The sequence below is a fragment of the Charadrius vociferus genome, unplaced genomic scaffold, assembly GCF_000708025.1.
Source record: "Charadrius vociferus isolate BGI_N301 unplaced genomic scaffold, ASM70802v2 scaffold1492, whole genome shotgun sequence".
NCBI classification, from domain to species: Eukaryota; Metazoa; Chordata; class Aves; order Charadriiformes; family Charadriidae; genus Charadrius; species Charadrius vociferus.
Window position 1 is genome coordinate 27,233 of NW_009647064.1, and position 17,143 is coordinate 44,375.

The 17,143-nt window shown below is 38.8% G+C and overlaps 1 protein-coding gene across 1 annotated transcript in view; it reads left to right on the top strand.

Moving 5' to 3' along the window:
* Positions 1-17,143, top strand: part of SH2D4B (SH2 domain containing 4B) — a 65,257-nt gene that overhangs the window by 1,203 nt on the left and 46,911 nt on the right. The window contains exons 2-3 of the mRNA XM_009895790.1: positions 12,787-12,946; positions 14,062-14,209. Of these exons, the coding sequence (XP_009894092.1) occupies positions 12,787-12,946; positions 14,062-14,209 (308 nt within the window). The remainder of the gene's footprint in view (positions 1-12,786; positions 12,947-14,061; positions 14,210-17,143) is intronic.

The window sequence follows — 17,143 nt, forward strand, 5'->3', positions numbered from 1 at the left end:
AAAAAAAATTATCTTGGAAATGTAGTTGCATTGATTCCTCACTCAACAATGTCACAGAGATATGTCAAACACTCTTTTCCTTATGAAATGCCAAAGATCTTATTCTATCTTTACATCTATTAAAACTTGAATATTCAAAATTTCTAATAATTTTGGATAGCTGATTTTGAGAAAGCACTCTAATAGATATGTGACTCTGAAGTCAGTGTTTAGAATGTTGCTCTTAACACACCCATGGTAGAAAGCTTTGCTTGGAGCACCTCAATACGGGTAGATTATTAGATTCAATTGTCAGACTTCTTAACATGTTTAGAGCCTCTGAACTCTACAAAGTGCCCATTAAATAGTTAACAATTCAAAGACTATTACTAAAGAAATGTGTTTCAAAGCAAAACTAGTTTCCAAGACTCACTTCAGGCAAAGGCCTTTATGAAATGACTCTAGAGTAAGTTACAATGGTAGCCTTAAAATAAAGGGGGAATGTTCAGAACAGCTGAATCGGCTGTAATAGGAGTCTAAAAAGGCGACATTGGAAAACCTCATTCTGTTTCATTTCTGTTTTCTTCATGTTAGTGTTACTGCGAAGGGCCCTCTCCTAAGAGGGATGGTGTCAAAATAGCTTCTCTCGTACAGCACAAAAACCTTGTTCATTTTGATTGGTTTGTAGCTGAGAAAAAATTAAAAATGCAGTTCAGCTCCACATACCAAAAAAACATTATATCATTGAGATAATCTGTATTATGCTCATTCGTTGAGGCAGACAGATGCAGAAAAACCTAACTGCAAAAATATTTATGTGATGATTTGTCACAGTGTTGACACCTAAATTTCCGTATATAAATTATACATTAAACCTGCTCAGCTTTCTACTACAGGAGACCATTTTCTGGGTAATTAATTTTCTGATTTATAAAGAATAAGAGAAAGGAGAGCAGCAGAGTTACCTATAGATTATATTTGCTCTGACAAAAATATTTGTAAATACACATGGAGTTAAGGTTCATGATAGCCTATTTCCATTTTACCTTCCTAAATTACCAATTTAAGGTATTCCTTAGGTTTGACATTTGCCCACTGTTAGAAACTTTCTACTTCCTTCAGAACTGTACTAAAGAACTGATCTTACAGATTATTTTTTTTTTGTAGAGAAACATTGGAATTAGATTTGGAAGTCAGGTATTTGATTGCACTGAAAATATATATTTGGACTTCCATGAAGTGATGTGGGCTGGAGTTGCAAGAGATAACTTCTGTCTTTCAGGCATGCCGGTCATTAACTATACAGATACTTGTAACTGATTTCTGCTGTACAGCTCCATGATATGGCAGTAAATGTTCTCATAGTGGAGTTAGTTTCTTGTTTAAAAAATAAATAAAAAAAAAAGTGAAAAAAGTCAACCAGAAATTATGGCTATAAGATAGGAATTGCTGTGCAGTATTTTTGCCTATATGACATAATGGGTCAGAGTAGACTGTAATAGGCCTTTCTTATCTTAAAATATGTGATTTTTTTTTTTTTTTCTTAAAAGACATTGTGCATCAACATTTTTTGGATCTTGAAGCTGCTTAGTTTTCAGTTTCCATTGATGTATAAAGAAATTTGCAAACGTTCTCCCCCTGCTATCCAGCGCAAAATATTATTATTATTATTATTGTTGTTCCTGTTTAAAATTACTGGCTACCAGGAAATACAGAGCTACCTCAACTACATATTCTTTATTCCTTTGAAACTGAGGGATTTGAGCAGTTTCATCTGCAAGGTTTCGTTTTTAACTCTCTACTGCGTGACACAGGTTTTATATTTGTGTTATTTTGTTGAAGCCAAGAGTTACTCTGGCTTTATAGAGATCATTGTAGCCTGACATATAGTAGAAAACAGAGGTGAGACTTTAATTGTGCTGGGTTTCTGAAATGTTCTTGTTGACAGAAAAATGTGTGTGTTGTTTGTGAATACAACCTAACATTTGCATAAAATAATTTTTTACTTAATCAGAATTATCTTTATAGGAATACCTTTCAAATCCTTCTGTTTCCTCATATTTTGAATAGCTACATATGAAAACTTTGCCCCATCTCTTTGGGATGAGACATAGAACAAAAGGAATTAACAACAATGGGCACTTCTCTAATTAAAAATGTTCCTAAAAGTGCTTGGGCTTGATCTGGAGTCCTATACCTCAATTGGTAAAATTCTCCGTTAATTCAAGAGTTTACCTGCAATAGGACATGTGAGCCCAGCAGCATAGCAAAAAGGGTGGATTTTTTTAAACAGGGCTGTGATTGTGAGTCCAATTTTGATTTTCTACAGACTTGAGGATGAAGGATTCTTGTGCAAGGTGTAGATGTGGTGTTTTACAGAAGCCACAAGTGCAGAGTTGGCATATGCGGGTCAGAGTGGCCTTATGCTAGAGTTGGAATCAACAGCAGGTTTAGGAAATGCTCATCAGTGTGATCATTTTTTAATTGTGTGGAAACTAACTAGTGAAGACCCAACCTCTACACTGATTTTTATAGGAGCACCACTGAATGCAGATTGTCCATGAATGTCCTATTCAGTACTACGAAATTGGCTTCCTAGAATGTCAGCAAGGCCAAATCATGAAATAAGATAGAAGTTGTTGGAGTATTTAGCAAGCCAAATAGTGTAACAGTCAATGTGTAATTAGTTTTATTCTTTTCTAAAGAAAATAATATTAGTCACCTTCAGTAAATGCTAAATTGTGCCTGCTTTTCCATATGAATTGTTTGGTTTCCTGTGTCTTGAGGAAAGGTTAAAATTCAAAGTTCTATCAGAATGAGTCAATGTTAAAGAAATTATTTCACTTTGGGGGTGAATGAAATGTTTTCAGATTATTCAACAGTTTTAATTTCTGTTCCTTTTTAAAAACACAGATCAATGTCTAAAAGGGAGCAACATATAAACATGACTTTACAATTAAATTCTTCCTTTAGAAGACATTGAATAAACTGTTCCCATGTTTTTGTTGTTTGTACCTAGCCTACATTTGCCCAAAAATATTAGTAGAATTGGAGCATCATTTGGATCCTTCCAGAACTGCAGTGTTTAGCGAGTTTATTCAAGGTAAAAAACGTATTTCGTAGCTTTAATTAAATCATGACTGATGGCTTATACTGAAATAGCTTCACAAGTGAGTTGAATTCTTGGAGGTCCGTGTCCAGTTCATTTACAAATTACTGCTGGGCAGATCTTTCAGGAACATATTTTCATTGTAGTAAAACAGGTTGCCTTTTCTCCTTGTGATAAAATCACTAAGGGAAGTCTCCTGAAAATTTCAGGATCCCTTCGGGATTTACTGAGAGTTGACTGACAGGCAGCTTTGCAATTTGCAAAGAAACATATTTATTTGATTAGGCAGGAACCCTCTAACCAGTATAGCTGAGTTGGGAGTGAGCAAAGGACGCTGCCAATTTGGATTTTGACTCCGATGCAGTATTCAGAGCTGTCAGCGTGCCCAAAATGAGATCTCAAAAACTATTGAGCGTTAGGCAGCTGAAGGACAGCCATGTGGGAGGGAAGACAGTGCTGGTCTGCTGCTGCCTATTCTGATGTTTATTTATTGTGAACTGCAGCTCACTATGTTCAGACAGGAGATATTTGTAAACACTCCTATTTACCTGTCTTTAACAAGAGTAGCTGGGAGAATATTAGGTAGGCTTATCACAGTGTAGCTAGAGAATAATTTCTCTATCTAAATGGCATTTGTGTTAGAAAATCATTAGGGAATAGATGAAGCTATTTGGAAGCAAGTACTTAGAATATCAGAGGTGGATGGTTGGAGGATACATCAGTGTCACATATGAAGGCCAGTGAGTGGGCATGTGTTCCAGCGTGTGTATGAAGGGTGAGTGGGTGTAAACGCAGTGACTTTTTTTTTTCTGTGTTTTTGAACTCCAAAATGTATTCCTCATTTATACTAAGGCCTCTACAGACCCTGGTAGTGCTATGCTAAGATTTTATCTCCTACAGAGTTGTGCTCCTGGCACTGTTCATTGTCTCTTTCTCTGTATCATTGGATATGGGGCTAGCTAGAGACATCAGATGAGTATTTCTGAAATTTCTGGCTGTGTGTGGTCTTGAATTCTGTAGAGCACTGTCTTTTCTATCCAATTCAGATACAACTGCAAAAGTAACAGGAGAACATTAGTGAGAACGTTAGAAGAATTTTTATTAGGGGACCGAGCCAACTAATTTGAAGTAATTGGAAAAGTTTTGATGTAACATTCACAACATGTATAGCAGCTTGTGATACGGTGCAGGTTTGTTAGTACTGTATACCTTGGGGCCAGAATCAGCTGCTCAGAACTTGTGCTCAGTGTGGCTGTGTACCGAGGTACAGTCAAACAGCAGCTTCTAAACTGTCTGTTCACTTCTCCGAACCTGGGGCTAGAAAGAGACCCCCAACCGCCATATGACCTAAATATCTACCAGATGGAACAAATCCAGAGGGACTTCTTTGCCTTCCTAGGATTAGCCCTAAATCTGTACTTTTTAGTCTCGTATCCTGCCCTGCAGCTGACTTGTCTGTTTTGCAGAAAAGTAAGAGCAGAATATTGCTGGGTACCCGGGCCTTGTTACACCGGGGGTTTCTCTTGCACGCGTGCGACCCTGAGCGCTCCTGCTGGCTGCAGCATCTGGCGTCAGCTGCTTTCTGAGAGAGGCTGCAGGAATTGAGCCTCTGGCATGGAGAGCATGCCTGCGTTTCTCTGCGGCACTGTGTTCCTCAGCCTGTCTGGACACAGTGGTGTTAAATGGGCTTTCTTGGACATACCAGTGCTCTGGTAATGATATGAGGTTGTGACTGTCTGCAAGCTCATGAATACTTGATATGGAAAGAGAGCAGTACTGCAGCCAAGGGGAGAATGGGATTCGCCCAAGATAATTCAGTATTTCCTTGTTGATTTTGACAGTTTTTAGCATAAATGAGTAAAACATTCAAGGACAGAAGCATCAGGTTTTGATAGCAGGTTTTGGAAGACATGGGAAAACTCAATGTATTCAAGCCAGCAGTGGATTTAGCCAGATGCTGATGGTGGATCATTAATCTTCAAGTTCACTTGTGTGCCGTGGTGCTAGAAAATCTCACTGTAGTGGTATAGTTCTCCCTGCTTTTGTGCTCTTGTGTGCCTGATCAAAGGAGTCAGTGCAAACCTGTTACGCTACATCAAGTAGGGGGCTCTGGTGCAGAAAGTGATCCGTAGTTCCTCTGCTCGTTCTGTGACAGAGAATCCTTATCCTTCTGCTTTGAGTATCCGGCAGAACCTGAAGCAGCCGTGCAGGTGCCCTGTGACATCATTGAGGGGCGGGGGGGCAGGGTTTTGTTTATTCTCCAGCAATGGGAAAACCTGGATGCTTTGTAATAGCTCCGTGTGAGAAACCGAGCCCTGTATATAGCTTTTACTCTTTACAAGAGACAGCTGGGATCGGGAATCAGAAATCAGTGTTATGTGCTTGACTTCTTTTTTATGAAGGAAAAAAAAACACAAATGAGTGATACTAGTGTGAATGATTTTACACCTTCGACTTTGATCTGATGTGTACCTGCATTTTTATACTGTTTACAGTGAAATGGGCATTAAAATGGACAGACGAGACTACCTCTAGATTGTACACAGAGTTAAACAGTGTCTTTAAGAATGAGTTCTGAATGTTATCTCCCAGTTGAAAGTGGGCAAATTACAAAATTGTTATGTGTAACAGTGTGCCTCGGCCTGGGAGCCAAGAAAATATCTAGGGCATACTAAATAGAGACCACATAAATGGTACTTTATTTCTGTGTCTCTTTTTTTGTTCTTCTTTTTTTTTGTTTACAATATGCAAACCTATATATACATATTGCCTATACACATACCATGTGATAATGCAAACCTGCCTAACTTTGAGTGTTATGTACAGTTATCTTTGCTACATTTGTTAATTACTATAGTCTTATTTGAGTAACTCTTTCCTCCCTTAATGTTTGCTCTATTGCAGTCACTCTTCCTTTATTTGATCCTGCAGGGGTATATTGCAGCATAATTATTTCCATGGTAACAGGCTGTAATTCCATAAACAGAAGATTGAGTTTGTTATATGATCAGGAAGCAGCTGGAGAGCTATGAAGGCTGATTTTTCAGCAATGCTGAGATCCTCAACCCTTATTGATATATTAATGTAAATCAGCCAAATTTCTTTCTCCCTTTCCAAATCCTCCTTTAAAGAGAAAGACATGCAACACAGTGTTGAAATGGGAGAGTGTATGAACTGAAGTGTTGGGGGGATGCTTGAGAAGTTCAGAATTTTTCCCCATTTTCTTGTTGTTTTAAGAATTGAGGTGACTGGTTTTTTTTAATGTATTCTTGAAAGAGAGGTCTACGTGGCCCTATGATCATTGGTGGGGCAGACCACAGATCTTCAGGTTATTGTGGGATTATGTTATTTTCATTTCCTTCTCATTACCACCTAATTATTCTATATGTATTTTAATGGATTTACAGCAGTTAATGTTTGGAAAAGTGTATTCTGTCCTTTGAACAGTCTCTCAGAAACATTCACAGTAATTTCCTAGGTTTTGTCCTTAGAAAGAAGTGAAATTGTGTGTGGTTTTGTGTTTCTAGTTAAAAAAAACAAACCAACAAACAAACTTGATCTGAGTAAGCTCAAGAAACTAAGAACAGCCTAAAGTTTGCATTCTCATTTTCATCCTGATCAGTGTGCTTCTAGCATGTGTCCTGCAGCTAAGGAAACTCTGGATGGAACCTCATCTACCCTACAGACTATCAAGCTTCTAGTTTAAAGGAGTCATAAAAATCATTTGCTCGGAAAGCCGAGGGTAAAATCTCATGTAAAACACATTGTGCTTAGACCAAAGTATACCAGATATCTAAACTCCAAAAGAACAAAAAGAAACCCCAACCCTACAAACACACCCAGCTTCACAAGCTACAATTTATCTCTGAATGACAAAAGTAGATGAGGCTGATCAGCTTGATGTCAGCAGTGCATGCTCATGCAGCCTGTTTCAAATGCAGGATAAGTTTCAGGAGCCTTTTTCTACTGCAGAGAGAGAAAAGAAAAGGAATGGTTTCTAAAGAGAGAGTTAAAGGGTATTTGTATTACCACAAAGCGTTCCAGCCAGTGAGGAAGGAGAGTCCATTGCTGTTGCAGATCTCTGTAGCTATGGAGATCTATGGTAGGAAGTCCAACCTCAGAGAAACAAGACTGCTCATGGAAATAGCAGACTCTTTCGAGAAGTTTAAGCGGACTTTGAATGCCATTCCATGTTTCTGAGATTATAACTCTGTGTGTCCTGGTCTGAGGTAAAACAGGACCAATTTTGTTCAGTAACTTTACTTCTTAGCTGGGCCTCTTCTAACTACTGTAATTAACAGCATATTGTGCAGATACTGTTCACTCAAGTGATAAGACCTGGTGTTTATAGCTGATGCCCAGCCATGGTATGCAGAGAGGCTCCTGCTTATACTTATTGCTCTAACACCCAAGGCCAGCGAACTTTATTTGCCCCGTTGGAGGGTCGGAAGCGGAAAAGCGTAGAGGGGTCCCATCTGCGGAGAGGAGCAGGCAGAACAGGTGACCCAAAACTGACCAACAGGGTATTCCATCCCATCTGCCTCATGCTCAGTATAAAGCTGAGGGATCAAAGAATCAGCCTCTTTCTCCAATGGCTGGCGTCCAAGGAGGACTCTGTCTGCCTTTGATCCCAATCCTGAACCCAGATCCGGAATCCAGTTCCTGTCTGTCACTGAGTCCAGTCTGGAACTTTCCTAGTGCCAGCTTGTGATGTGATTGTCATCCTGGGAGCTTGATATGGTTTTGTATATATTTCATTATTTTCCTTTTATTTTATTATTAATATTTCATTAAAGTAGTTTAGTTCCTTCTAAACTCATAAGTTTGTCTCTTTCTGAAGAGAGGTAGGCGGGAGCATCTGTCCGTCACCCAGTGGGCAGTTCGGCCCAAACCATGACACAGTGATCTTCTGATTTTCTGAATTTACACTTGACACAGCCTGTGATATTCCCTATGACAGAAAGGCAGTTGGGGTTACTTGGTGCTCTCTCATTTTGCTGGACTAAGCAGGCAGACTGTGGCTAAGTGGCAGCACAGCTTGGAGACTTGACACCCAATCAGGCCTCTAATGGTCCTTGGAGTAAATGATCCCTTGTAAACACTGGAGATGGCTCACAAATGGGAATTGTCAGGGATGCTCTAGCTGCGAAAGCAATGACGAACAAGCTTGGAGGAAGCTGACTCCAGTAGTATTCCATTTGCTCTGATTACTGTTATTTTTAAAGCACTTTTAATTAGGAACGTACATGAAAATGAAGCCAGATATAACCCAAAACTGTCATTAAAAAAAACAAACCACCAAACCCAAACAACAGCTCCCCAAACCCAATCTTTGGTTCTGGTCCTCTGTGCTGATTAGCAGAAGCAATGCAAGGCCCAGTTCTCCTGTGTGTAACTGCGTTTGTTTTAAGCCTGAGTCACAGCGTGGGAGCGTGAGCTGACTGGAGTTGTAGCCTGATTTGGCCTGAGCGTTGCGTGCAGCCGGGATTCCCCCTCCCATGCACCTTCAGGTGCTGCTTTTTCCCTCTCCCAAGGTGGATGGCAGTTCCTGTTTTTTGGTAGCACTCAGCCGTGGCAGCAGTGATGCCGTGCCCACACCAGGGACTTCCTGAGGGTGGCACAAAGGCCAAGAGCAGCCTGTGGTGCCGAACAACCCAACTCATGGTTGCACTCCAGTACTCTGTGTGTATGAGGTTAGTAGTGCTGCTGATAAAGACTAATAATTCTTATGGGTGAGATTTAGGCTCTGTTGCTCTCTAGGGCATGGTTTTATACTTTCATCGCTGTTGCAGAATTGACTGCGTAAATACGAACAAATAGAGAACATGATTTGGTATTATTTTTGATTGTGTGTGTTTGTATATGCTAATTTGTGTTGCTGTTGGTTCAGGCTGTAGTTTTCCAAGAACGTTTTCACTGTGATCCCGTTGTGCTGCAAATTTGGGATACCTGAGTTTGCATTTGTCTGGAGCAAGGAGCAATATCCAGAAACCAGTTTACTGGTCTCAAAGCAGCATAAATACACGTTTAGTGGAATTCCATGGGAGATACTAATTCATGGAGCAGCTACAGATGAAAAGAACTGCAAGAATTAATGTTGCCTTCTTGCCGTGCTACAGAGTTGTTTTAGACAAAATGTGGTAGATTACTACAGCTGATAAGTTGTTGGTCTGAAGAGTAGAGATGGAAAAGACTTGGTAAATTATTCAGTACGTTTTCCTGATAAAGCAGTGTTTGTTTCTAAACCACTTTCATATCTACTGTCCAATCCAGACTAATTTTGACGTCCATTGCTTCCTAATAGTAATTATTTGCAGCCTGCCACAGGCTCTCCAGGAAAAGAAAAGTGCTTTTGTGGTCAAGGCACAAGACTGGGACTCGGGAGATTTAATTTTTATTTCTTGACTCTGCATTAGGCTTTGTGACTGGGCTCTGAAGCTTGCTTCTGAACAGGAAACATGAGGTTTCTTTACCTCTTTCTCACCTAGACTTCAAATTTATTTAGTCAGGACCTGTCACTTCTTTTTAGATTTAGTTGAATTTTTCTGGTTTTGTTTTGGGGTTTTTCTGCTGTTTCCATTTCATTTAGAAATAAAGTGTGTTAACAAAATATCTTATTTTGCAGAAAAAATGTAATACTTGAGAGGTAGCTTAAAGCAGAAATTATTTTATTATAATCACCCCTCAATGGTGGCAATTCTCTGCTTGCGAAGCAGACAACACTGGTTTCCTAAAAATATTAAGGAAAATAATTTTCTGTACTTTCAGCGAGGATCTTGCAACTGGTTCTAGAGTTAAAAAGTGCAAGCCCAGTACTGTTAGCTTAGAAGAGCTGACATTGACCACTATGAACCTGATTCTGCGGGCTGCAAAGGCTTTTTGTATGTCAGGAATTGTGTTTTCACAGCGTCGGATTTTCTCCCCGAGCTGCTTATTTCTCATCTTGCACACTCATTTTTGAATGTTATTCTGTGCTGAGGAATGACCATGTTTTATGATCAGATTGTACAGTAAAGGCCATCTCCAACTTTATGGGAGTGTAGGTTTACGGGAAGATTTGCATGGGAGCCATTTTTTGAAGTAAAATAGAAAGGGTGGTTGGATGTGAAAAGACCTTCTCTTGTTCTAAAGAAAAACTTAAATAAAGGCATATGTGCTCAAGTTGAATTGTTTTAAAATTGCACATGTGGCGGTCTGTCTGTTTAATGCCGAAGCTTAAAATTGCCAGGTTGTTTGATATTGCTGTTATTTTTCAACTTGAACTATGGATGCACATACAGTAGTATACTGTACTGTAGTATACAGTAGTTAGTGCTGAACCAATTTGTTATACTGAGGTTTTCAAAAGAGTTAATACATATACTGTGTATAGCTTTAGAAGAGAGATCCATTGTTTTAAAAGGAAGAAAGAGAACGATTTCTCAAGACAGGTTTCCAAATGAACTATTTTTTTTATGGGGCTGGGTAGTAATGGATAAGTTGTGGTTCTGAGAAATATTAATAACTCTTTGGCACCAAAAAACCTGGAAAGAAGCAAAGATAAAATTTGTCTGCTTACCTGAAAAGGTTTTTTTAAATTCTTTTTCCATCTGGTAAGCCCATCAATGAGCAGAAGTAGCGAAGCTGTCTCAGAACAGTAGAAGTAGTTGGTATCTACCAGTTATACAAATAAATTAACATGAGGCATGTTGTTTACAATGTTTTCTTTAAAGTACTAAATAAAGGGGAATAACTAGGTTATCCAGATTCCTCCCAGGAAAGAGAACATGGACCACTTTGAAAACAAAAGCTACATTGGTAATGTGGGATCAGTACTCCTGGGAAATCATTCCATACTGCTCAAGATACTTTAGCATGAAATGCAGAAGGTGAAAACCTTGTGGGCAAATAGTGATAAGGCCAGTCAGTTCTCAGCAGACAGTGTTCAAATGCTGCATCCAAAAAATATACCATAAATGTTTTGCTGACAGGAACACAGAAATGCACAGAATAGGAACAACAATAAAATACATTCACATTAATAACCTGAGACATAATTTGATAGACTGTGAAAGAGCAAATGCTGTTGAGAGTTATTGAAGGAAAACATTATTAGCTTAAATTTCCACCCCCCCTCTTTAAGTCAGTACCATTAGGCCAACATTGGGAATTCGTATAAATCACATTTTCAAATTTGATATAGAATATTAGCTTTCCTTGAGAGATCTGATATGTTAGTTGCCTTCAATTCAGATTGTCAACACCTGCGAGTGTGGGTTGACACGGGCGCTGCCTGCTGTCAACAGCCCCGCTTCATTCCCTCCTGCAGTTTTCTCTCTTCAGTCTGGGATGTCAAAACCACTTTATTGATTGCACATCGGGAAACTTAATCTGGTTAAATGGATACTGTCCGACTGCAGAACAACAGGTAGTTGAAGGTGAGAGTAGCTAAGCGGATGCTAGTAGAGAAAGACGTAGAAAGACAGGAAGCAAAGCTATTCAAATAGGACCTGGTTTCTTTTCACTCGTATGGGAGCATCACAGAAAAACTACCTAGGAAGATGGTAAACTGTCCATTTCTTCACAGTTTCAAATGAGACAGGATACCTTTTAGAAACTATGTGGCCACACGCAATTTACTAACCTCAATATTTGGGTAAGAGGGTGAAATCTACTGGACTGTAATACACAGGAAGCGAGACGAGCTGCCGAGCCTTTGTGGCCTTTTAGTCTGCGTTCTTTAAAATAAATCCATTGTCCAGCTTGGCAATGGTCTTTGTGATGGAATTTCCTTTTGTGAATAACAGTTTCAACAGATTTGCAAGAAATAAAACATAAAAATGGATGCATGAGGTGTTTCTACCAATTCCTTATTATGAACCTCTAAAATGCATAAAATATCTGTGTTATACATTTAAAATCAGAAAGAAAAGATGAAACCACGTGAAGTCAGGTAGTGTATGTGACTGAAAATGTATTCAGATAGGATCTAGTCTAGTAACCTTGGACGTGAAAGTTCACCAAAAGTAGTCTATTTTGTAAGATGACAAGAGCACACAGGCTTTTTTAGTGTTTTTAAAATCACTCTGGCAACACAGTAACTGTAGATTTTTGCATGGTGTCTTTCATGAAAACTGAACCAGAAACTTAATCCCTTTCAACTGCCTACCTGAACAGAAAAGCTTCTGCAGTGTTGAGTGGTGTGCTCGGAGTACGCAGGCTTTCTGAAACTCCTCCTTCACGCAGTGGGAGCAGGAAAGTCCTGGATTTTTTGCAGGGCTTCCCCTGAAGTCTCCATACGCTTGACACTTGATGCATTGCTAGTTCCATAATGTCATTGGCTGCAGTTGCCACTCCATCTCTTTTTCCATCCTCTTCGTTCATCCCTTGCTGAGTAAAGCAAGAAAATATAAAAATTGAAAAGGGATCAGAATACCTACATTCTGGGACATGCATGTCAGAATTAATAATTCCTTATTTTTGTGGGACAGTAAGTCTTTAAAGATTGTGTGATCTGGAGTGTACAAACCCTTTTTTTCCCCAGCATGGTAGATGGATGAAATCTGAAGATTTCATCCAACTTCTTAGTAATGTTTTATTGTGAATTGTGAATTGTAAGCATAATGTTTCTAAATGGCAGATTTCCCATCTTTTCACCTATCTTTACCTAAGAATTTGACCCAGTATTTATTTTTTTTTTTTCTTGGTGGCTCTTGCAGGTAATGGCAAACACGTGCAGTGGCTACGTGGGAAGGACGGTGAGGTCTGGGTCTGGGTGATGGGAGAAGCCCCAGGTGACAAGCCATATGAACAGATATCAGAGGAGCTAATAGCAGAGCGAGCCAGGCAGCAAGCGCAGAAGGAGGCAGAAGAACTATGGTGAGGATTTAAGAATCTGAATTCAGGGTCCACTTGACATAATGGGAGACATGGCCTTGTAGAAAGGTGGCAGGTAATGGTGGGTAAAATTGGTAAGTATGTTTTGTGAACATTTGCTTTCACTTGTTTTGGTTATTTTTCAGCACATGAAAAATGTAATTTTATTGTTATTGAGTACTGAAAACCAAAAACCCTCTCTCACAAAAAAAGTGAAGCAAACATTTTTCTTCGGGGGAATTTTGCTAAACCATTGACCAGTTTTTAAATAAATAAAACCGAAACAATCTGTTTTTGAGATGATTGAATTAGAAGCATTTGTTGTATCACACGTATATATGCCCACAATGGAGATTTGGTGCATAAAATCCTTTTTGAAATTGGTTTTATTTGCATATTGCTTGTATTAATTCTTATCCCAGCAGTTCAGAAACTGATTATACAAGTCCCATGCTGGTGTTTCCAGCAGGGCCTCTTCCAGCTTTGGGAGAGATTCAAAAGTGTTTTGATGCTTGGTATTGTTGGGAAGTAGGCCACCTGCCTCCTGCACTTCCTTTTGTAGTGCAGTGCTGAAAAGTGGCAGTTTAAATATCAGATTATTCTACGTTACTCCTTTTCATATGAGATTCTTCTTGGTTATAGTGATTGCATATTTAAGCAGGGATTAAAAGCTTCAACCTGCACTCTGCGTTCCTTTTAAGTTGTCAGTACTGGTAAACAAGCTAGTGTGAGAATTAGGCGGATATTTGCATTGATATTTGAGAGACAATAAATTCCCAGTCGTGCTTTGCTAGACTGACAGAAAAATCTATTTTTTCAGCCAGGGAAGGAAAAATATAGGGTATGTCTCAAAGACATCCAAGAAGTACTTCCCTAATTTAGAAGGTGCTATTTGATTAGTCATTTATCAAAAATTGAAAATGTCTGCTTTCTGGATAGTTTCCTCAAACCTGATTTGTAGTAGGTCTCTTGTGAAATAAATGTTAATTCTTTCCTTGTATATTTCCATGAAGTCTTATGCTAATTGTTTGTTGCAATCAGAGAGCAAGTATTGATACTCAATTTAAAAAAATAATCAGTGTCTTAAATTATTTTTATTTTCAAATTTTTTTCTAAAGGAGACAAAAGGAGGCTGAAATTACAAAGAAATTCCGGGATGCTATGGCTCAAGAAAAAGCCAGAATAGTGGCAGAAAAATGGAAGATAGAAATAGAAGATCGGAAAGCTGCCAAATTGGAGGAGGAAAAAATTCAGGAGGAACTGAAGGTTTGCATAGAATAATTTAGCTTTTTAAATAGTGTTTTTATATAGCTTCAAAGTTCTTGTCACCTTCAGTGCATGTTTATTAATAAGCTTTAAAACCCAGAGTTGTAATTTTTCATCCTGGAATATACAAATAGCTACATGGTGTTCACCAGAACAGCTGGGTGAGTGATGTGAAAAAATTACATATCTCATTCAAAAGTGTCAGGACAATCAAACTGGTTATTCAGCTCACACATTAACAGAATTGTTCAGTCAGCTGCGCCGAGTGAATCATACTGGGGGAAAAACTGTACAATTGTGAAATGTCTCATTTTAAGTTAGTTTGCTTGAACATATTTTGTGTATTTTGGATGAGTTGTTCGCATATTTAACTTGAAAACTCTGTCACTACTTTCTTTAAGATAATGAGGGGTGGATCCTTCTCCTACTCAACAGATGGGAAAAGTCCAGTTGGCTTTGCTGGGAGAAGTTTATTTGCCTGATGTTTATTGACTTCATAGGAAATTATCTATGAGCTCAGTTATAGTATTTTAATGTTTGTTTGAAATAATGTTTTTTCACATTTTCTTGTTGAAAATAACAATTTGAAAACTAAGCAGGAAAAGAAGACCTCTGTCTACCCTTCTCATGTTACTTTATAAAGCCAAAAACAGGAAAAGACCTCTGTCTACTCTTCTCATGTTACTTTATAAAGCCAAAAGCTTGTTTAAAAATGGGGAAACAAAATATAATTGGTTTAGTGTGCAGAGAAATTATCAGTCTTCTGAGTCTGGGGTGTGCATTCTGGGACTGTAGCAAAATATGACTTCTGCAAGATCCGCATCCAGTAACTTCCATCTACATCTTCCTCTCCCCTGCTGACAGCTTGATATGTCATTTTTCCCTTCCTGGAATGGTGATTAAAAGTGTGGAAAGCACAGATAGACTACCCCCTTGTCCCTCTGTGATGGGAGGAATGCTGAAAATCTCAGTGTTAAATTTATGCCGTTTGGTTACAAGCTCGAGTCAGCAAGTTACTTGTCATTCCATAAACAGTGGGACTGGGATTTCGGGGCGGTTATGTAGCACAAAGCAAGGGCAGTTCCTGTTGCCTCCTCTGCATAAAGTTGCTGATTTACCTTCACACAACTAATTTGAATTCATAGGAGAGAACAGGGCCTTTGAAATTTGATGTCGATGAGTGATGAAACTATACCTTTCAAGTACACTTGTTAATGTATGAATAATGAGCAGAGCAACTAATTAAACACTGCTTTTCAGAAAGCAAAGCCCTCTTGAAGAAAGACCGATACAGGCTTGTTCGCTTACATCTCTGTGGTTGATTTCCAGTGCCCTTGATGGGGTAAATGTCCACAAGCTCACTATTATTCTTCTGTTTCAAATAGACTTTTTCAAAAAGCAGAGTGAGCAACTTGTGAGACTTTTAGTGGCAAGCAGTTATCATTTTCTGTTAAGGAAAACTAGTCTTTCAGTTGTGGATACAATTTAAAAGGAATGGCACCAAATTATGCTTATTTTCCTGTTGATGGAAAGGTAACGTCACAGTGATGGGTGTTCCCACTGTTTCTCGGGAAGTGAGCAGGTGTCCTCCATCTAACCGTGTGCCTGGTAGGAGCAAGAATTGCACTGCTGTCAGTGCGATGAGAATTTGGTTCAGTGTCTACTTTAAATTTCAGATGCTAACCTTTGGCCGGTATTTCTTTAGCCCTATTCATAAAGTTGCCAACATCTTTAGTTTATCAAAGAAGCAGAAACCCTTTTTTTCCCCTATGGTTTCCTTCAAATCATTAAAAATCCATTAAACATTTGAAGAGAATATTTGCAAAAAAATTTAAACAAATGGAGCAAAATTTCTAAGACAAGACTCGGCAGAAATGAACTCCTTGGCTTCAAAAATGAGTTTGGAAACCCGATATTATGCAGTGGTTAGTTTTTAAACACCCCTTTATTGAGTGTGCTCCTGGCATTTGCTGTATTAATGCAACATAGTCTAATTACACTTCCAGCCGTGGGTCTTCAATTAGGTCTATAATTTGAGATCTGTTAGGAGGGACTTGGACTAACATAGGGTTCCAACAGCAGAGATCCAAATGATTGATCCCTGGTACTACGACACCACACCTTTGCTACTCAGAAAAGCAGCTTACCTATTACTTTGTTTTGAAAGAGCAGATCACGTACATAGTGCTGTAGAACTGCTGAAAAACAGTCAAGGCATTTCAAAGACAAGTAGGTCTTACAGGCTAATGTGGGGGAGTTGTTAACTTCTGTGTCCACTGGCTTATTTAAGCCCACTTGGCTTTCCTTCTCCTTCCCATTTTACTTCTTTTATAGCTACTCATGTGCAGCGGAAGAAGTACATGAAATATTTACAAGCTGAATGAGTGGAAAGATACCTAGACAAGAAAACAGGAAAGTTATGTTTCTGGCATCTGCCTCCAAGTACAAAAAGTGAATAGAACTAAGGTGTTGGGAAAAAGATGAATTAATGAACCTACTCATGTATGACTACAATCATTGAAATCACAAGGAAATGTACCTTTCATGAATGATTCAAGGTGTGGAATGAGATGCAGATCAGTTATCAAGCCCACTTTAACAGGTTTAAAATATTTAATGCATTGGTAATCATGCTTCTGCGATGATGACCAGACTGTGTTTAAAGTGGTCTCCAAACTGGGGTATGAAAAGTTCAGTCTCTACTAATTCTTTATCCTCTTGAAGCATTTTGACTTGGGAGATTGAAACTCTGTGCTTTCTGCTGATGTGTTTAATTTCTAACCACACTGTATCACAAACACTCCTTTTTAAAACGCTTTTATTCTTCTTGACCTATCATGGGACTTTAGGGCTGTCTGCGCTAGATAAATGATATCTCACATATCAAAGTGAACAATGATCCCTGTTTCCTTTCCAACACTATTAGAAAAGTAT